We start from the raw sequence: 20,694 nt of genomic DNA on the forward strand, positions 1-20,694 counted from the left end.
GGAGCGCGCCCTGGGGAGAGAGGTGGGGCATGTGCCTGTGTGCAGGGAGTGGAGAGTTACGTGGGATTTAAAAGCAAAAGTGGCCTGCAAGAAGAGGGAGGGTTGGGTGTCCGCCTTCTGTGTGACCTAGCTGTGAAGTCCTGGGGGAGGTAAATATGTAGGAGATGGGGGAACTGGGTTCAGGTTATAGAAACTTGCAAGGGAATCAACAGAGAGAAACTGAGGCTAGAGACTGAACAGGCAACAACAAAAAGATGTGTCTTTTGTAACTGGCATCTAAGCTTGACTACAAGCATAACATTTAGGGTGAGCCTGTGGGGGACCTGGAGGCTGGAGGGCTCTATCTGTGATGGACAAATGGGAGGCTGTGGTGGGTTCGTCTGCAGAAAACATGCAAGCTCCAGTTGTGGGAGGCTACATGGGGCTGGACACGTAGGTGGAGTAGGTGGTGGTTGTGGTGTTGGGGATTCAGCCTGTAAAAGCCTGGCTAGAGAGAGATGCGCTTGCGTAGTTCAGAGAACCAGAAGGAGTTGGCATTGATATTTGGGCTCATGTGGCTAAGTTAGAGGCACCAGAGGAACTGGCACTCTGGCCTGGCAGAAATTTAGGAGCTGGCAATTCAGCTGTAGATATGAGGGACTTGAGGCATTGCTGTTGCTCACACTGAGAGTGGGATTCCAGCATCAGCTAGAAGTGATTGAAGAGTACGTGTGTGTGCTCTTGTACTTATGTTTGATTGCACACCCACTGGAAAACAATGCACAAACGAAATGGGCCAACCATCAGATGGACTGTTTAGGGAGCACGCTGTTATGATTTCCCATTTGTGTAAGAAAAAAAAAAATTGCCTACAACTTTCTCTGTGACGTGAAAGGGTGAAGGTTGGTAGTCACATGAGATTTGTTGCCACGCTATCGCTACTCTGTTCAGTTGTGGAAGTGTTGATGCAGTTACAATGACAGTGTATTTTTATCAATGAACTACTGGGGTGACAGGTTGTTTCCCATGACTAAATATGGTTTCTTGAGCCCAGCAGTGGCCTCATGCAGCATGATATTCCAAGGAATGGGGCTTTTCCTGACAACTGTTTCCATTTTACATGTTTTTGCAAGTAGGTAGAGTTGCCTCTGATCTTGGAAAAGTTTAAATACCCGGAAATGCATATGGCACAAAAGCAAATAATAGCGGATGCTTTCAAAAAAGGGGGGTGGAAAATTTGGTAGATTTGGTAGTGCTGGTTTAATAGCTTTGGAAAACTGAACTTCTCTCTGTCATTGCTGACTAGATACAGGCATAGCAAGGCAGATGCACTGTTGCTTGCCATAGGGGAGCCATACAACGTCATAGGATGTTCAGTTTCTCCGTTGCCTGTGACGACTGTCTCTGCTGTTGCCTTGAACGTTAGCTATGGTGATACAAGGTTTATAAGGTGTATATTCACCTTATAGGGAGTCTTGAGAGGCACGTGGCAGTGGATTAATGTCAAATGGTTGATGCTGGTACTGTCCCCAGTCTTCCACTCTGAGGCAAGGACGTTGGACCTGTTCATGAATCAGCTCCTGAGTCACTGCAATTTTCAGTCCAGCTGATTAAGGTAACCTGATCTGCATTTGGTTTATTCTAATATAGTAGGCTGCAAAACTTCATGGGAGAGCGGTCCTGGTAGCTGGGGGGAGTAACAGCAACAGCTTTGACTAATTTTTTCATCCTGCTACTAGGTATCTATCCACAACCAATACTGGAGGCAAACTTCAAAAGCCGAATGTGTTTAGGCAAATCTGTTTTATTTCCTATAGCCATGTGTTGACACACAGGTTAACCATATGTCAGCTGAGAAAGCAATCGCCTGTGCTGAAGTTTGTTATTTCCTTTAGTAGTATGAGTTGGAGATACTCTCCTCAGCGTCCTGCAGATTGCTGTCGTAGTTGCGTTGACACTGCTGTTTGGGCTGGGCTCTGATCCAGACTTGGACTTTTGATCTACCTTGGTGCTTTTTGGAAAGAGGGGACACAGTGCTTTACTTTCAGAGTTTATTCAGCTTCCTCACCTGGTGCATGGCATGACCCCACAATGTGTTGTGACAGCTAGAGATAGCAGGCTGCAGCTTATGGGTCAGAACAAAAGTGTTTTCAGCGTTTGTTGAGAGAGATGGCTTTGACAGTAGTACTAAGTGAACATATTCTCAAACTGGTGTGAGACTGATGAGTGATAATTGTTTACAAGTGATAAAGTGGATCAACGAGATCAGGTGAGCCTGTGATCAAGCCCTTCTAGTATGCCAAGTACCAGTTGCGTGATGGACAGTGAGTATTGGTTGAATTTGAAGTTGCTGTCCATAGGGGGAATCTTCTAGGCTGTTGCTAATTTTCTCCACCTCGTGATAATTTATTAAATTAAGTTTTTGAGATGGTATTATCAAAATCAAATTTTAGTCAAGGCAAGAGTTGTATAGGTTAATTGAAATATTTTCACAAGTTGACTTTATTGCATGAAGACAACTGCAAAACCTTAAATGCATTTATCTGTAAACAGTACAGAAATTAGGTAATTGAGTTTATTGGCCAACCTTAGAAGGTTCAGGAAAGTAAAGGGGTATAAACAAAGGTAGTGGAGCAGAATTTTGTGCCCTGTGCTTTTGTTTTTCACTTTAGTATAATGTTAGTTACTTATGTGGGAATAAAAATCTTTATGTTCAGCTAAATGAAACTGTCGCTTTAAGGAAGACGCTATAATTTACACCCTTCCCTGAACTGTATTGAGTCCTATTTTTAGTGACTTCTAGGAGGCGAGGATTCAAGTTCAGTGACTGCTAACATAGCACAAATAATACGGTGCCCGGTCTTTTTTGATTTTTAAGTGTTTTCTGCAGTCAAGTAATTTAATAGGTAAAGCCCTGGGTAATTTGAAAGTTCTTGAAATAGCTCTTTTTTTTTTTTTTTTTTTTGAAACTACTTCAGAACAAATCTTGATCATCTTAAAGAAAATCAGTCCTCAGGCTTTCATCTGTTACTCATCATGTGATGATCAGATGAGAATGACCAACTTCCTTTGAAACCTTTTGCGTTTATCATCATTTATGTTTCTTAGAATATATTGTACAAAATGTATTTCATCACAGTATGAATATACGCTATTTTGGAATTTGTCTTCCCTACATATCAAGAGGTTCCTTATATAATGATAACCTGCTCTAATTTAAATAAATATTATTACTTCATTATCTTAGTAATTGCACTTGCAACTGGGGCTGGTCCCTGGGATCTTTTGTGAAGGTGACCTCTAAGATAATCTTTACAGGCTGAAAGTTAATACACAGTGAAGAAGGAGTAATGCTTTCTGTTTTAGCAATCTGTGCGTTGTTTGTTTTTTCTAGTCAAGTTTTTCTTGCTTTTGGTGCTCCCAAAGTGTTGCCAGTTCGTTTTCTTATTAACAGTCTTTTAAAATTAAGAGACAAAATACTTATTTTTATAGTTCTGTTTAAAGGGCCAAGCTTGTTCTCTTTTTGTTTATTACCTTTAACAAAGCCACATGCAGTTTCTGATGAAGAACAGCCAATGGTATCTGTTTCAGGTATGACCTTCTAATAGCTGTAAACAGAGGTTTTCCCTGTGTACAATGTCTTTTCAGGTACATGGTTTGTGTACTTAAGTGTGTAAGGTATAGAGTCATCACAAGTTGTAATGGGACATACAGGATTACAGCAGAGGGTTTATGCTCTGCTGCTTAGATAAGCATATGGTATAAGATGAACAGTTTCAGGGGAGTTGTTTCTATTGCAGGTACAGCATAGTTTTATCCAATCTATAAGGTAAGCTGAATTTTTAATGTGGTCTCCAAAGAATGCTGAAGCATTAGAGATGTTCAGGTCTTTTGTAAATTTTGAAGAGAACAATTAAAATGAAGATTCATTGTGTAAAGAAAAATAATTTTTTTTTTTTGATTCGTTCTCTTGACCTTGATTTACTGAGTGCATGCATGTGTATATCCCTGGGGAAAAAGACGCGTGTTCTTAGTCCCCCTTCAGAATTTTCTAATTGTTTTCAAACACAGCTTTTACAGTGACACCAGGTCCTGAAAACATATCTGGGGATGATTAACTGTGGTAAAATTGTGTATATGTCCAGAGTATGGCCAGCAGTTACACATTTTGAGGAATCCTACTCTCTAGGTTTGGAGTAACATGGTTACTCTTCAAAACTACTGGCCAAAGAGCTCAATTAAAAATCTCTGCGTGTGTTTTGTAGCTAGCCTAGTTCAAGCCAGGCGATGTCAGATTGCTATACTCTCTGCCCTGGAAAGAAAACAGTGATCCTACATGATGGATCTTTCTACTTCCTTGGAAGAGAATTTCAGAAGCATTGTTTTCCCTTGTGTACGAGCATGGAGATGTTAAAGCTTATAATTTAGTTCTTTCACTTGAATTGCTGGCATACTTCTGAAATTCATTACCCAAATAAATGTAGTCTATCTGCTAGTATAAAATGAATTTTTTTTTTGTTCAAAACTTTTTGCTCTTCTCAACAGTCAAAACTCAAACCTTCAGGCAGTACCAAGAAACTATTGGCTTTCATCTGGCCCTGGGAAGATTTAGTGTTAGTGTCAGTGTTGGTGCTTTATAATTGCAGCACCAGGATTTTTGGTGCTTTAATGTTGTTACCGTTGGTAGGAGTGAACTAATTCTACTTGTGGCAGAAAGCTTTTTACAGATATCTGTGGAGTGTGCACTGCAGTGTTACCTTACTCGTATGTCTTGAAAGTAGCAAACAATTAGCCTGAGCAATGAGTAGGTTGGCTGTATAACAGAAAAGAGTTATATTTTATCATATGAGTGGTACTTTTAACAGCATTACTGCTGCTTGGTTCCTCATTGTCTTTGAGTGTCAAAGCAGAAGCTCAATTTTATGCTTTTGCATCTCAAACACAGGTTTTTGCATTGAACCTCAGCAGAAGACAGCATGTGCATTTCAGAATTTACTTTGATGTTCATGTGGCTGGGTGCACTTCAGTGCCATGCACCTCTTTTTCTGCTGATATGTTCATCTTAATAAAATTTTGTATGCATGAGAGGCTGGGGGGAACTGCAAATATATACCAGAAATGCTCACTGTTTTCAAAAAGAGCTGCTAAGGCAAGGATGCCTTTTGGAAGTCCTGTTGCAGGAGGCAAGAGAAGGGTCCCTTTTGACTATATAATCTGTGTGTTCTGCATGTCTTTTATCTACAGGAGTGTCTACAAAAGGAAATTTAAGAAGAAGGTATTTGCCAAAATATCAAAAAAGTGAAACTGAGCTAAAGGTGCCTGTATCTGTGGCTTCTGTTTCCATGGATCCTGTTAGAAGCACAGGAGATCTGACAGGGCAGCAGGTAAGTAAAGGCAAATTTTTCTTGCTCTTAAGAGTGCAGATAATAGAAAAATGGCAGAAAATCTTTAGATTGGAAACTTTTAAACAGTTTTGGAGTACTATTATTTTGCAATCTCTTACACTTTTTGCCCACTTACTTTGCCCCATGGTGGCTTGCTGGCAGAATTTACTTTTCTACTGAGATCGCTTGCCCACCTAAAGACAAGAAAGGCTGAATGTGCTCATTTATGTAAGTGGTATGTAACTGGGGCTATGTAAAACAGATTATATATATTTCTATGTGTGTGTACAGGGAGAAAGTGAGTGTAGCTTTGAGTAGCCCCTAATCTGTATGTTGTTAGCCAAACATACAAGAAGTTGTGTTTCAGTCTATTCAGTTTCATTGCTCTAGTCATATCACTTAGAAACAAGACTTGTAAAATTATTTTCAGAGACCTTTTTGTTGTGGCTGCTCATGTTAGTAGGGCAAAATCACTTTCTGTTTTTGACAGTAAAATTTACAAATGCATCTGAGTAGTAGGAGTAGCTTTGTCAGTTGACATTATCTTTGGCTCTGCTTTGAATTGTCTGGTCTACTCCTGTGACAAGAGGTGACACTTTTCATACAGTTTATTGCATTAGAAATTTCAAAGCAGTGGGTTTTCCTTTGGAAAGATTGGAAGATTATTCTGTATTCTGATAGGTCTTGTGATATTTAGAAATCTGTTGAGAGGTGCCATTTTTCTAACATGATTTGTATAGTACAGTGACTATGTAAGTCATTTGAGTACTGTTAAGTCTCTTGCCCAGTAGTCGTCTTTGGGCAAGTCTGTAAGTCACTAGGGTTTGGTATCTTCCCACTTACAGGGAGGATCTAAAACTTTTGACTGCTTCTGCATCACTGTTGTATTGTCACGCAGTTAAATCTTGTTCTTTGTCTGGGCTAAGATGTCCTCTGTGTCTTCTGTGTGCTGAGTAAATGCTGTGTGCCTCACACGTACGTTCAAAACTCTGATGTGAAGACAGATCACTCAGCTCTCATTGCTTTGACAGTGTCATTGCCCTTCAAATCCTTCAGCATGACACTCATAACTAGTATTCATTTTTAGGGCCCATCCTGGTCTTGTCCCTTTCCATTTCTCTATTTATCAGTACCTGCTTTTAGGAGGCTGGTATGTACCTCCACTTTGCAAATGATGCTGTTCAGTGACATGCAGAGACATTTCATAAATAGCCCCTGTTACGCAGAATCTTTATGTAGAAGCATCTTTTCATAAGTATCTACGAGCCTGCTGCCTCATAGGTGCCTTCATATGTCACTTTAAAATCTGTTTAGTTGTATTATGTGTTGTTTGCATTACTTTGCATTGTGTAGGGATTTTTTACTCCTTTTTCCCTGTGAGAGCTGTTGGGGTAGAAATGCGCTTTGTTCTTTTCATACAATGCCTAATACACCAAATCTTGATTTGAGACTCAAATGTGCTTTTATAATATTGACAATAAAATGGGTTCAAAGCTTTTTCTCTTTTCTGTCTTTTTTAACTTTCTGTTTTTCTCTTACCTTGCCAAATCCTCATGGAAACTTTGTGCTCTAACTTTGAAGATAAGCTCTGAATTACTTGAAACAAACAAATACATTTTACTTGTTATGGAAGAGGAAGGTTTCACAAAGCTTTTTTGCAAGGAGTTTTCATCAGCAGCAAAACTCATTTTCTTCACATGTGTATGTGTCTAGGGAGAGCTGATTGCTTTACTTTAACATACTTTACACTGTTGTACTGGTAGGTAGATCACCATTACGATTTACCAGAATCCTCTTTTGAAGAGAATGGATTGAGTTTTGCTCTCATATGAATCTCGGCAGAACTGATTTACCTTTTCTTCATTCAGATAGATTTGAGTACCACAAAGGAGGATGAGCGTTTTGAAAAAGACTTCAAAAAGGTCTTGCTAGCTCTGGAGCTTTTCTGGTACTTTTAATAAATCAGTAGTTTGCTGCACTGGTCTTGACCAAAATTTCCCATCTTCCTACTTAACCGTTTGACAGAAATTTCTGCAAAACTGCTTCTCTCATGCAGATTGTCATCTTCCAAAGTGTGGTTTATAAAGTGAGAAAATCTTCCATTTATGTAGTACATTTTGTCCAGAAGATACTGAGTTACGAAACCTACTTTGAACTGTGTAGAAAGGACAGAAATCTGGAAAAAGGAGACTATACAGCCTTGGCCTATATTTCATTTATCATCTTGTTTTGATGGTGGAGCTGTTGCTGTGTATAATTCCACAGTTTCATTTTGACATGTGTTATGGTAGAAGCCTGCCTTTGAGAATTTTTTGTGTGCCATCTATCCATACCTGTGAGTGATACAAAAAAGCACAGACTAACTTTTCAGATTTTCCTCTTCATCCCGCAAATGTTTGTCTAACGGTATGTACATAGGTTTGGGTAATAACTTGAGGTACCTTCTGTTAAAATCTCCTTCACTAATGTGATCAAGCTTCTGCCTCTTTTTTGAGTGAAAAATGTTCTGTAACTTTTTATTTTTCTTAAAGAAGTTCCATCATCTAGCTGCTTTAAAAAAAAATAATTTTCAGAGTTCTTAGTATGGGAAATGGAAATCCTTCAACCATATGTTTAGTTGAAGTTAAATTCAGTTAAGTTAAAGACATTTTCTCTTCATTTGTATGGCTGTAAATAGCATATGTTTGGGAAGGAAACTGTGAAATCAAATGTCCCCTTGAAAAGCCCTGAAGTCTAATTTGCCTTGTAAAACTCCTTTTTTTTTTTTTTTTTTTTTTTTTCTGAGGAAAATACGTTGAAGTTAAAATAAGAGTGTACTGAAGGGTCAGGTGGGTATAACATGAGTCTGTATAAAATCATCACCTCTTAAAGCGACATAGTCCTTTAATTGTTTCAAACCACTGTTCAAGAAGCAATTAGCTAAGAATGGAAGGGGGCACTTCCTCTCTGATGTGTGTGGGTCTGCTGCGATTACTGCTAATGAGGGGAGAGAAGCTCAGTGTTTGCTTTGTATGCTCCGAGGTTGTTCTGTGTGGTATTGTATTAACTTGGCCAAACTGCAAGGCATTTGGTAGCATTCTTGTATCTCATGTTAAGCACTGTATGCGCTCAGGGAAGTTTGTAATATATGTAGGCTTGTAAAAGTCTAAACTGAAAATAAGTAAGTCCGATTAAGTGGAAATATTTAAACTTGCCAAAGTCTTGGACAGAATAGCAGGACTCTTACTGCTGCTTTCATCTTGGGATTCCTATTTTCTGCTTATTGCTAGCACTGGAGAACTGAGTCACCGATGACAGAAGTTTTTGATAAATAAAAACAGTTTAGAACTTAGAACTGTTTCCTGCTTGGAAACACCCAAAACAGGTAATGCCAGTAACCTCAATAATACAAGGGACTGTTGCAAACACAAACAGCAATATGCCCTCTGGTGGACATTGATAACAAATACTGCAGTTCTCAGTGTGTTAAAGGAATGCATTAAAATAACTGAATTACTGGAGTATGTTAAAGGTTTGTTTTGAGAAGGAGTAGTAAGTACGAAGGTAGCAAATAAGTGGTTAAAAACAAATGGTAGTGACATGTGAAGGGGTGTGTACTTTTCTGTGGATTAAAAAGATCCTTTGAAACAAGGACTTACCATCTACTAAAGATATATTGCATACCTTTTTTGCTGTTTTGTATGCTTTGGTCATAAACACTAAGGTGGAATGGTTTTTTCTTAGTCTTTATTTTAGGATCCTAATATAATAAAGTTTGAACTTAGATTTGGATATCGCTGCACTAGATTTCCAAGTCATGAGAACCTACTGCCCTTTATCTAGTATGAATCAGTGAATAGTGTATGTCTTAAAACTTTACCCAGCATGTTTAGTATTGAAACTAGCAGCTTGCATTTGAATTACAAGTCTCTTAAAAGAATTCTCCACAACTTGGTAATTTGTTTTACTGAACTGTAGTTATATTTTGAAAAATATGTATTTTATTTCCGGTTGGAATTTGTCTACTTTCAACTTCTAATGATTAGAAAACATGTTGAAATGCTTTTAATATCTTATGAAATATTTGTTCTCCTTTAAAGAGTACTTTCTAAAATGTTACTTTAAATTTTCAGGTCACTAATGACGGAGGAATGAAGAGTGCTTCTTTAAAGGATTTGTGTCCTGAGGACAAGAGACGCATTGCAAACTTAATTAAAGAACTTGCCAGGTAAGAATAAGCATCTCCTGAAAATGTATTACGTTTAAGGAGAGTCATTCCTCTAATTAACATCAAGCAATGTAGAACTGCATTATGGAACTGAATATTTGTATAAGGTGATTTTTCTTCCTGGAAGAGGTACGGACAATGAAGCAGCCTGATCATTTTTTCCTTGCTTCCTGACCCAAAATCCCCTAAATGTATTGAAAACAAAAGCCAAAGTTTTGTGACCTGCAGCAGTTCATCCATATGAACCTAGTCGCAGGGCTAGGGTTTTGTTTGCTGCTTGTATCATATGCTTTAAATAAACACATGTTGTCTTTTGGAAATGACAAACTTTGTTGACATGAAACTTTGTAGTGCTTATTTGGCAGGAGTAAGCTTTTATGTGGAATGCCACGTTAAAGGTGGATTGGTGATCTTGTGGCTGAAACATGTTAATCAGTATTTGCCCGTGTTTGCACATGCAGAGCAATAAAGAGTCCAGTAAAATTTTAACTTATCTAGCCAAACTTTCTTTCGCTTTGATTAATTTCTTCAAGTTCTCCCTATTCTTTGGAAGGAGAGGCAGAAATAGTGCAAGTTTCTCAGCTTTAGCAAAAGTTTTTTTCTAAATTTCATTTCAATGCTAGTTGCATTCACGAAGATAAATAATGTGAAAAATAGGTTGAATTTGAGCGAGGAGATTTTTCTCCCCCTCTGTGTCCATAACACTTCAGAATCTCTGGAAATCTGCTTACATAGTGGCTATAAAATTGAGAAGGAGCACATGGGACTTGGTCAGGCTTTCGCACAATGTCAGAAGGGAAAGTCTTGTGAGATGATCTCAGGTCCTTTGGGCTAAAAGTTGCTGTCCACACTAAGAATTTATAAAGGCAAAGTTTTTCTAGAACAAAATGCAAATTCTCAGCTATTAATGAAATGCTTTTTGCCATAGATTTCATATGCCTGTGCAATAATTGGCAAACATTACTGTCCTTTTTCTTTTTATATAGGAAAATTTGGGCAGAGAAATTAAGTTACTTGCTCAAGGTCATGCAATAAGTCTCTGGTGCAGCTAGGAATATTTTCTCTCTGATTATCCTCATCCAGTGAACCATTTTGCCTGCTAATAATTTGTACCAATATAGAATTTCTTGCTATACAGTATTTCAGTAATTTCTGAAGTTCTTCATGCTTGCAACTCTATTTTATCCTACCTCGTGTGTTAGAAAATGTCTGGTTAAGGGTGTCATAAAGAGTAGATTGCTGGGAAGCGTGGTTACAAATTGTCAGATGTTGGAGCTATTCGGACACTGTTGCCACTGTTGATATATAGAGGTATATTCTAATATTAAAAAAAGCCTTTTATTACATTGTTCCTCATAATACACTGCTCCCTAGTGAATAGTAGTACACTAACTCATTTGAGCATGGGATTCTTCTTAAATCTCAGATGCTGTGATTTTTCCCTGAGGACAGTTTGATATTTCTGCCTGACATTTCTTTGAAGAAAAATAGAAGGTGCAGCAACATTAATTTTGAAAAGTAAAATTAGTGGAACACTATTATTTTATACTTAGTTCTCTTTTATTTTTAAACCTAATCATTTTTTTATTGGATGTAATTAAAAGTCCTTTGCAAGTAATAGGGAAGTTGAACTTTAATTCCGCTCACCTCGTCACTTTTTTAAAACTCTCCATAATTTTCATCCCTAGTTGTGCAATGACGGAGGGTTTTTACATGCAGTAGAACATTCTTTGCTATTTCAGAGAAGAAAAAGAACCAGTAGAATGCTGAAAGTTTTCCAGGAAGACTGTTCTGCAGTAAATAATTGGAATAATAAAGATCTCCCTTGACCAGAGCTATGCTTCACTGTTCTTCATTTTGCTACTATTTATGAATGAAAATGATGGTAGTTGGGACTAATTCTTGCATGCTTATTGTGGGATGGTGGACAGAAATAGACTGGCCCATAACCATCTGCGTGAAGACAATTTTAAAGCGGTAAAATTCTGTCTGTGTGGAAACCAGTAGCAAAATATGACTAACTCCTGGGGCTGGAATTTCAACCAAGTCTTGCTTGAGCAGTTCAGGATATTGGTCTTTCCCCGACTTTTGCGACTGCTGAAGGAGAGCTAACGTACTTTTCTTTCTGTTCCTATTCTTAATTCTTTTCCTCCAACTCTCATTCCCAATGCACTTTTGAACATTGGGAAGGTGCGTGCCTATGCATTAGCTAATACGCTGCAGGGAGAGACTTTGTCTTGGTGTAAGTAAATTCTAATGCTGGCTATATTATTTTCCTTTCCTTTGAGAAAATCAGTTACTGGGCTGAAATGCTCTGCTGCTGGGGATTCCAGTGGCTGACATCAGGTTAGCTGTTCGAGACTTTATGAAATTGAATTTTAAGGCAGGGTCGAAAGAAAGGACTCAGCTGTATCCTTTCTAATCCTCCTTTCTCGGGTAAATAGTCTTAGTTTTTGCTCTATGCTGCCACCTGTAAATCTAGCCATTATTTTGCCTTTCTTTGAACATATCTAGTCTGTCTTCCTTCTTCAGGTGAGAAGAGAGAGGCAAACTGGATCCAAAGTTTAAAAGACTCAAATGTTGTAAATGTTGTGGGTTTTTTATTGTGTCAGCAGATTCTTTTCAAATTGTTTTTGTAGGGGAATTTCTGAGTAGAATGAGTCCTGCCTATGAATGCCAAAGTGCTTTGTGAGTAAATGGGAAATTCTTGAGTGTGATCAGCTGTTATATTCAAAAACAACCAGCATGGCACCTTTGTGTTTTCAGCAAGGTGCTGCTGGCATGGTGGTGAAAGTGGCAGACACAGTAAGAGCAAATTTTATCTCTCCCTACAAGCAGAGTCTTTTTAAGAGGCAAAAAAGACTTCCTCTGACTTTTTTATTACTGGAGGCTACTCCTGAAGCAGTCATCAGCTTATGTAATGAAATGAGCAGTGACATGGTGAAGACACTGAAAGATTCCTACCCTCATACTCTGCGCCAATGTCAGGACACATTAGCCTCTTCCAAGAGGGAGCAGCGCAAGGTCCCCTGGGACCTAGCCAGTTGACTGTTGAGCATTAAGGATTTGCTAAACACCATACTGAGAATGGTTACAAAGTATTCTGGAGTGAAATATTTTAACTGATATGCAGATTTTGAAAGCGCTCTCTGTCTTGGCATTTGGCTGAATGGAGAAGGTCATAGCTTTCTTTGCAGAGAGAGTGAGTGTGTGCTTGCAAGCATTCATCTCACTCCTAACTGATGTAGTACAGTGACTTTCTGGCTCTTGCTATGATTCTACTTCATAAATACTTCTTCCCTGCCTGCACAGTTCACATATGCCTGTACAGCTCACATATGTAATTTGCTTTTGAATGAACAGAGGCATTGACTAAGTGAGGTAGAATGGTTCATGAAAGTTTAATTTTTGCATTTAATGGTGAGAATTGCTATCTAACTACTTTGTACTCGTTCTTTCTTCAAATAAGATAACAGGGAGACAGCTTTCTCCATGTTTGTCTTTGCAAAGAAATCTTTGAAAATGATTTAGGTAGAAAGGTATCATAATGCCCTTATCCACCCAAGGGAGGGAGCGATTGCCTTTTTCAAATGAGATACAAGATGGTTTTTGCTATCAGATTAGTGTCTTTCTGGCAAAGACCATTGACATGCCCAGAATGACTTGTACCCAGCAGGTAGTAAAACAGTCTTCAGACAGCCCTTTGTTCCTTATTGAGAAAATGCTTCCTCCTTCCCAAGACCTTGGATTTCTAAATCCTTTGTAGGGTGCTGGCAGTCTGGGTGCTAGTCTTTTCTACCGGCATTGCTTTATGGGGACTTTTTATCCTGATATAAAGATGAAATTGACCAACTAAAATTGAAATTTTTCCAACAAAAGGTGAAAATGGGAATCAAAACAGAAGGTTAATTTGGTTACAGAACTGGAAACCATTACAAAGGAGGACAGTAAAACTACTGTAGCGTATATCTGCTGTTTAAGTGTTTTTCTTCCAGCACTTAGGATCTTTGAAGGACAACTTGCCTGTGGAAGCCCATATTACAAATCTGCAGTGTTTAGCCTCTTGGGTTGCCTTCTCTCCTGGGTTACACTACCTCATATTTAACCAAACTGTTACCTGGCTTTAACTTCAATGTCAAGATCTTTTCTTTTTTTTTTGTGTGCTACTTTAGGAGACAATGTTGTGCTGCAGTTCTCTTAATTGGTCAGGCAGTGAGATTGCAAATGAGATATCCCTAAGCTTGTCTGGAAATTACTTCTTGTTGATAGGTGAAGCATGCCTAGGATTATTGTATCACCAATCACACTTACCTTTTGTGCTTAAAAAGACATTTGTAGCTATAAATTCATGCTGTGAGATCTAGTTTTGTATTATTTTGCAAGTTGCATATAATAAAATTTATCCATTGTGTAGCAATTTCAATTATGTTTTGGGATCGTTGGGGTTTTTTGTTAATTTTTTTAATTTGTACAGACTGCCCACGATATTGAATAAAATGTATCAGATTTGTGAACAATGTCCTTAGACAAAAAATGCTGCCATTCTCTCTTCCTGCAGTGCTGGTATTAAAAGTCATTTTGTTGCTCAGTTCTGCCAGAGGCATGTTGTGATCAACTCTGGCATGAAAACTTCTTGTTTCATCTTTTTGGAGTGCATCTTTCACTTGGAATACCTGATTTCATTCCATGGATCCTGCGTGTGCTGGGCTCTGCATGATGCTCTTGTCTTGCTCCTTGCTCCATTTTTCCTCCCCCTGTGGTCTTGCTGTTCCAGATGCCATTCTTTGCTTGGAATGTAAAACCTGTGGTTTTCGAGAATGATCACCAAAATATTTTCATATTTGCTAGCTAGTTGGCAGACTAACATTAATCAGGTGAGTGTTCCCTAAAAGATAAATGTTCCCAATGAGCATAGGACTGATCAGTGAAGTTTCCAGTGTCTGTGCCCCTGCTTTTTGATTGTTTTGTCTTCTGTGTTAACTTGCTCAGCCACAGTTCTTAATGCATTCAGATTTCTTTTGGCAAAAGCTCAATTTTTTCTAACATTTTTAAAAAACAGAAAACACTATTTTTAATTTGCTTTTTCAGCTCTTTTCTTCTGTAAAGACTGTAAGTGCCTTCAGTCAGGAAGAGTTCTTTTGAGTTTTGTCCCTAGTGTAGTGTTGATTTGAGTATTATGGCTCGCTCTTGTGCATGCCAGTTTTTCATTAGACAAATAAAACTTGAAGTGCTGTTGACCTGTGCAGTGCTTCAGAAATTCCACCTGGAGAGCATCAATCCTGCTTACTCAGTGGAATGAGTCAGTGTCATCAGCAATCTTGTTGATCAATTCCTTCTTCAGATCAGACAGTCAGAACTACTAGTATCAGCAGTGGACTTGGGAGCACACCATAGTAATTGGAACTGGTGAATTAGGAATTAATTTGAACCCTAAGGCTGATGTCCTAGGAGGTTTTTTGTCAATATATCTGCATTATGAATTTTTCTTTTCCTACAGAGGCTTCTATAAAATACAATTAAAATCTTTATTTAGATGCATCTAGAATTACATAAACTTTGAAGTGTTGAATTTAAAACAAGTCTTGAACAAATATGGTGTGTATCCTATGACACCAGATAGGTGAATGTAAATTGCATGCAAGGAAATGTTGCACACACTGAACAGCACAATCCTCTATTTGTTCCTGGAAACAATGATAAGGGAGCTGGACACCAGTGTGTTGCCCAATCAGCTGTCAATCCTCTATTTGTTCCTGGAAACAATGATAAGGGAGCTGGACACCAGTGTGTTGCCCAACGGAGCAGTTGTGCCCTTTCTAGTTGCGGTGCCTTCATTCTTTCACTGCTCTTTTCTGACCACGAGTGGATGAAAAGCAGGTGAAAATCCTTTTGAGGAGCATTATAAGCCTTGTAATGTTTCCGTTCGGCATCAGTGAAGTCCTTCCTAATTCTGCTAAAAATCATCTGTTCTTTACTGCCAGAAGGCAAAGAAAGAAGTATATAAAAAAACCTCACTGAGCTGTGTATAGGATGTGACATAAACCCAGCATAATCTGATGACATTCTTGTATTCCTTTTCTCTAACTTCCTTTTGCCACCTCCTGTGAGTAACTCTCTTCTGTATCTCGCCTGCCCTTTATGGGCTGTCTCCTGCTTTGTGATACATAAACATACTGCCACATTTCTTCTAAGATCACTTACTGTTCTCAGTCATTTACTGCATAAGATATGTGGCACAATATATTCATGTGTCTGAGAGTATGACAGCTTGCTGTGATCTGTGTTAAATACAAACACAGCACGTGAATGTGATGCAGGCTGATACAAGCAGTAAATCACAGAATCTAGAGATGGGTAAAACCTGCTAGGTTTAGTCTAATTTCTCTAGTGCTCTGGTCTTTCTTACCTTATTTTCTTATACTGTTGTTTGATTTTAATATTCTTAGGTGCCAGCATGGCCCAGTGTTTCAGTTGTCCCGAACCTTTTTCAAATGCAGCATCACTCCTGCAGTTAGTAAGCAAGCTTCTGTCTTTATATAGTGCCCTGGAGATGATACTTGTCCTGTCTTTCCCTTCTGATCTTTTTTTCCCCTCCTATTCTTGTTTCCTTCCTGTCTTTCATCTACATGGTTATTGCTGTCTTCATTGTCTTTTTCTAATTGATGGTTTTTATTCTCTGTTCTCTACTTTTTTTTTTTTTACCCTAAGAAACAGGAAGCATTCTTGCATCTTCCACTGATTACGTGAAAGAAGGTCATATATGGATTACATGAAGGAAGGTCATATATGCTGTAGTCACTTATCTGATTGCTCTAGATTTAGAGAAGACAAACTGGTTGTGCTTAGATGCAAGAGCCTGGGTCTGCAGCCTGCGGCATATATACTGTAGTTGTAACTGCATCGGGGAGCAAGGATGTATGGTAGATAGTTTTCAAAAGTTTGTTGCCTGCTTAACTAAGGAGTACATAGGTGTTGCGATGGATCCAGAGTTAATACAGCTTGTTCCCTTTTCATTCTTTATTTTCTGATGTGTGCACACCCCTTTTGACAGCCTTTGAGTGGAGGGAAAGGGGCCTGGGAATGAGTTGATGAACACTGCCAAGGACAGGATTACAAATTAGACCATAGGCATATGAATAGTGGAATGTTTTTATGCATGTCTTTTTTGTGTAATTTAGAAACTTTCCAGTTAATAGTTTGTTCCAAGCTTTCAAACTGCTCTAATCTACAGAATTTGATTATATGCTATATGTCATTTTTCTCCCTCCAGGTTTGTAGAGAAAAGGTGTGAGTTTCAATATTATTAATTATTTCCAACTTCTTGCAGTCTGCTCGAAGGGCTGTGGGTTGATCTTAGAGGTGAGGAATACTGCCTGTCTACAGTTCACCCCAGGGGGGTGACCCAATTGTGGTATTTAGGGTTTTTCCACTGGAATATCAAAACAAATCCATGCCCTCTCAAGGAAAATGTCATGATGTCAAATGGATGGCTCAGTCCCTGAATGGAGTTCTCTGTTAAGAATGTCAATGAGTCTAATGGGACGAGTGGAAGGCTTTATCCAATGCCTATATATAAAAAAAAAATACATATATTTTTCCCCCTTTCCTCTTCCTATAGGATTGTTCCACTTAAAGGCAGTTAAAATTGAAGTTTTCTGAAAGTTGTACTGCTTTCGTCTCCTGTCACCTGTGGCAGCTGTTTCATCATCGTAAAAGACTGAACTTTTAAGAGCCTTCAGCAACAGAAATTGCCTAAGTGCAGAGCAATAATATTTATTAGTCTAAGCTCATTACTTAATATTTTTGTAGAGCTTTTATAGAGCCATGATTTCTAAGCCATGTTTTTTAGCATAGTTACAGGCTCATCTGTGCATAATGGTCTTCTTGCCTACGTGATACCAGAATAATTGTTTTTACAGCCTGCTCTTGAGGTGCAGAATAAATGATCATTGTAAACCTTTCTCACGTTGTCATCTTTTAATCTTGATCCAATTATTTACACTGAGCAGCAAGATACAGTGTGCCATGGCCCAGACAGAAAGGAAAATTTACTCCTGCGGCTAGATATTTTAAAATCCCCAGAAGAGGACAAACTGTTTTGTTTGGAAAAAACTAACAAGAAAAATGGTTCCTTTCCTGGACTTATATTTGACCAGTAAATGTGAAAGAAGGATTAGTTTGTAGATTAAGAAACAGAAAAGTTTTTCAATTTCTTTCCTGTCTCGGCAGCTAAGCTCTCCCATTTGAGTTGTCTGTCTACATGCCCTAGGCTTATAAGGATCCCAGTGTGTCTTCATTATGGCTGTGGGGAATCAGACTGCACAAATCTAATTGTGGGTTCAGGTCCTTACATTGTTGTTCCATGCTGCCCATTAATGTGCATGTAAGACCAGTGTCTTTGGAAAAATAATGTATTGCATAAAGTCATATGCATCTTCCAGTGTAATACAATAAAATAAACATTATGAGGAACTAACCTCTTTAAGGGTGGAGAGGGTGATATCCATTTATCTGGAAAGCGGAGGAGTTGGAAGTCAGGCACTGTGGTTATGGGCATGTATTTTATTTCTCTCAAATTCTTTTCAGGGTAAGTGAAGAAAAGGAGGTGACAGAAGAACGGCTGAAAGCTGAACAGGAGTCATTTGAGAAGAAGATCAGACAGCTAGAGGAACAGAATGAACTTATCATCAAGGAAAGGGAAGATATCCTTTAAAAATATGTGCAGGGGCTCACTGTCTGAAATAAAAAGTGAACCACAGAGAAATAATTGTTCTAATTTATGGCAGAGAATAAATCTGCATGTGCTGCCATTCAAAAGCAATCAGAGAGATGACTTGTCAGCATGTGATGCTGGTTCATTTGAGCTTAAAACTGCCATCCAGCTGTTCCTATGATGTTGTTTTGCTATGAAATAGATATTTGTCAACTAAAAATGACAATAAGGAACTTATGCATTAAAATATGGTTATAGATTTATTTTTTTTACTTAATCCTGTTAGGTTGTAATTGCGGTCTAAAACTTGCATGGTATTCCAGTGGTCTCTGTGTCCAGAGAAAGACAACTTACACTGAAGGCATTTAAACTGTATATATGTACTAGGAGGTTTAGCCAGGTGAGACTTTTTCTGGTGTAGCTTTTGTTTGTTTGTTTTTTATATAAAGTTAGCTGATTCTCTTTTCTTGCAGGCTGTGACTTCCATTTTTGTTAAGCTGCATATGCTTAGTCCCAATCCTGGAATATCACATGCAAAGTCAATGTTGCAGGAATTACAAATTTTCTTCAGTGTGGTGTGATAGACCTTTACAAAATTCTCTTGTTCATTTCTCTTCCAAATCTTTGATATTGATGCTTTCTTCTTTAATTCCTCAGAAGGCTAACAGTTGACTACAGTAGGGTATGGAAGAGACAGTGCTGCAACTACAACAAAAGCAAATAGTATGTGATTCATCAGAAGCTATATTTCAAGTAGGGAGGATACTAATGCTATTTTAAAAAGCATTGATGAAACCTAGTGTGCAATACTGTTTTCAGTCCTGAGTCATCCCTTGTTCAAGTGAAAAATGAAGTTAGTGACAAAAGTTGTGGAGGAGGGCTACTTAAGATGCTGGGAGAAGCTATTTGTGGAGAAGGGCTACTTAATAGCTGGAGAAGCTATTTTCTGAGAAGAAACGGACGTGTGTGTGCGTATGCTTCTGAATAGTGACTGGCCATATAGAAGTAGGTCGAGATGGTGGTAAGGTGAATAGGGGGAGAGGCAATGCTGAGACAAAAAGGGACTCTTCAACCTATAGGCCAGTGTTGGAACAGAAATAAATGGAGATAAACAGTCCACAAACTTAAACATGAAGTTAGAGGAAGGTTCTTGAAAATTCGAGCAATCATATTTCACAGTTTAGCACTGGAAGGCTTAAAAAAAAAAGCTTTTTTATGATGGAGCTTCGTTGGCTTATGAAAGGAATTCGGTGATATGTTGTCTCTGTCAGCAGGGGATTGCCCTTGATGACCCAGAAGATCCCTTGTAGCACAGCAGCACTTTTATTGATAGAAAGAATTTGGTCTGTTTGTACTAAATAATATACACATCAACAAGCTTAGCCGGGCATGGAACAGTTCCTGGAAAATATTAAATCTGATGTATTTAAGTGCCATTAGATGTGACTACAACTCTTTTACGTTGATTTCACTGAAGTCAGTATTTTGTTGTATATTACGTCTTGTGTATTGAGTCAGCTCATGAATGTGGGTGGGATGTATGTTCCTGATTAATATTTTTTTAATTTATGCACATAGAGCTTTCACTAATTCATCTGAGGTTAGGTTTATTTGGCTACTGGGAAGCAGGCATGCTTGCTTGGGTTTTTTTGTGGCTTTTTTTTGTTATTTCCCCCCCTGCTTTACTAGAAATAGATTGCACGAGCATGAATACTTTTTCAGAAGTCTGGTAGACATAGCAGAAGGTTAATGCATGCCATTTTACACTTCATAAAACTCTGTAAAACCTAGAAATATAAAACAAGGTTATAATTTAAAACAATATAATTTTAACTACTGCAATACTTGCCTATCATACATGAATGATTCAAGATCCTCGACGTACCTCTGATCAGTTAATTTTTTTATCTTAAAGCTTGTTGCAGAGTCAAGAAATTGTAGAAATGACTTGCCAAAGTTGAATGCAGATTTTGGCTATTTTCAAGTTCAGCAAATTGGAATTCTTCAAGTTCTTCTGAAATGTACAGAGTTCACTTGCAAATAAGATATCAGGGGTATAATACCATAAGAAAAAACCTTCAAGTCTGGTAAAATCAATTTTACATACCTTTTTTTCCCCTCCCCCAAAGCTAATTTATTCTCCATAAAATTACTTTATCTAGCCCAGTATTTAAAATTACCCTACAATAATAAATCGGTGCTTCTGACATAACTGCAGCTATCCAGTGAAGTGTAATTTCAACCTGGTAAAGGTTTAATTTGAATAGCATGGGGAGTGTGTTTTTTTTTTTTAAAGCAACATGAGTTTTGTTGTTTGTTTTTTTTCTTGTTAAGACTCTTGCAGCAAAGATATGATTTGTGTGCTTGAAATCCCTACTTTAAAGGTGTATTTTCCTCATTTTGTTGTGGTT

The 20,694-nt window shown here is 38.2% G+C and overlaps 1 protein-coding gene across 1 annotated transcript; it reads left to right on the forward strand.

Annotated features, from left to right (window-relative positions):
- Positions 1-5,223: 5,223 nt before the first annotated feature.
- Positions 5,224-18,283, forward strand: LOC104083777 (uncharacterized protein KIAA1328-like; the record flags this gene model as incomplete). The annotated part of the gene is made up of 3 exons (XM_009587395.1): positions 5,224-5,363; positions 9,476-9,570; positions 18,157-18,283. Coding segments are annotated over 3 exons (362 nt in total), but the record flags the coding sequence as incomplete, so codon positions are not given.
- Positions 18,284-20,694: the final 2,411 nt, after the last annotated feature.

This window comes from Fulmarus glacialis, unplaced genomic scaffold (genome assembly GCF_000690835.1).
Source record: "Fulmarus glacialis isolate BGI_N327 unplaced genomic scaffold, ASM69083v1 scaffold7041, whole genome shotgun sequence".
NCBI lineage: Eukaryota > Metazoa > Chordata > Aves > Procellariiformes > Procellariidae > Fulmarus > Fulmarus glacialis.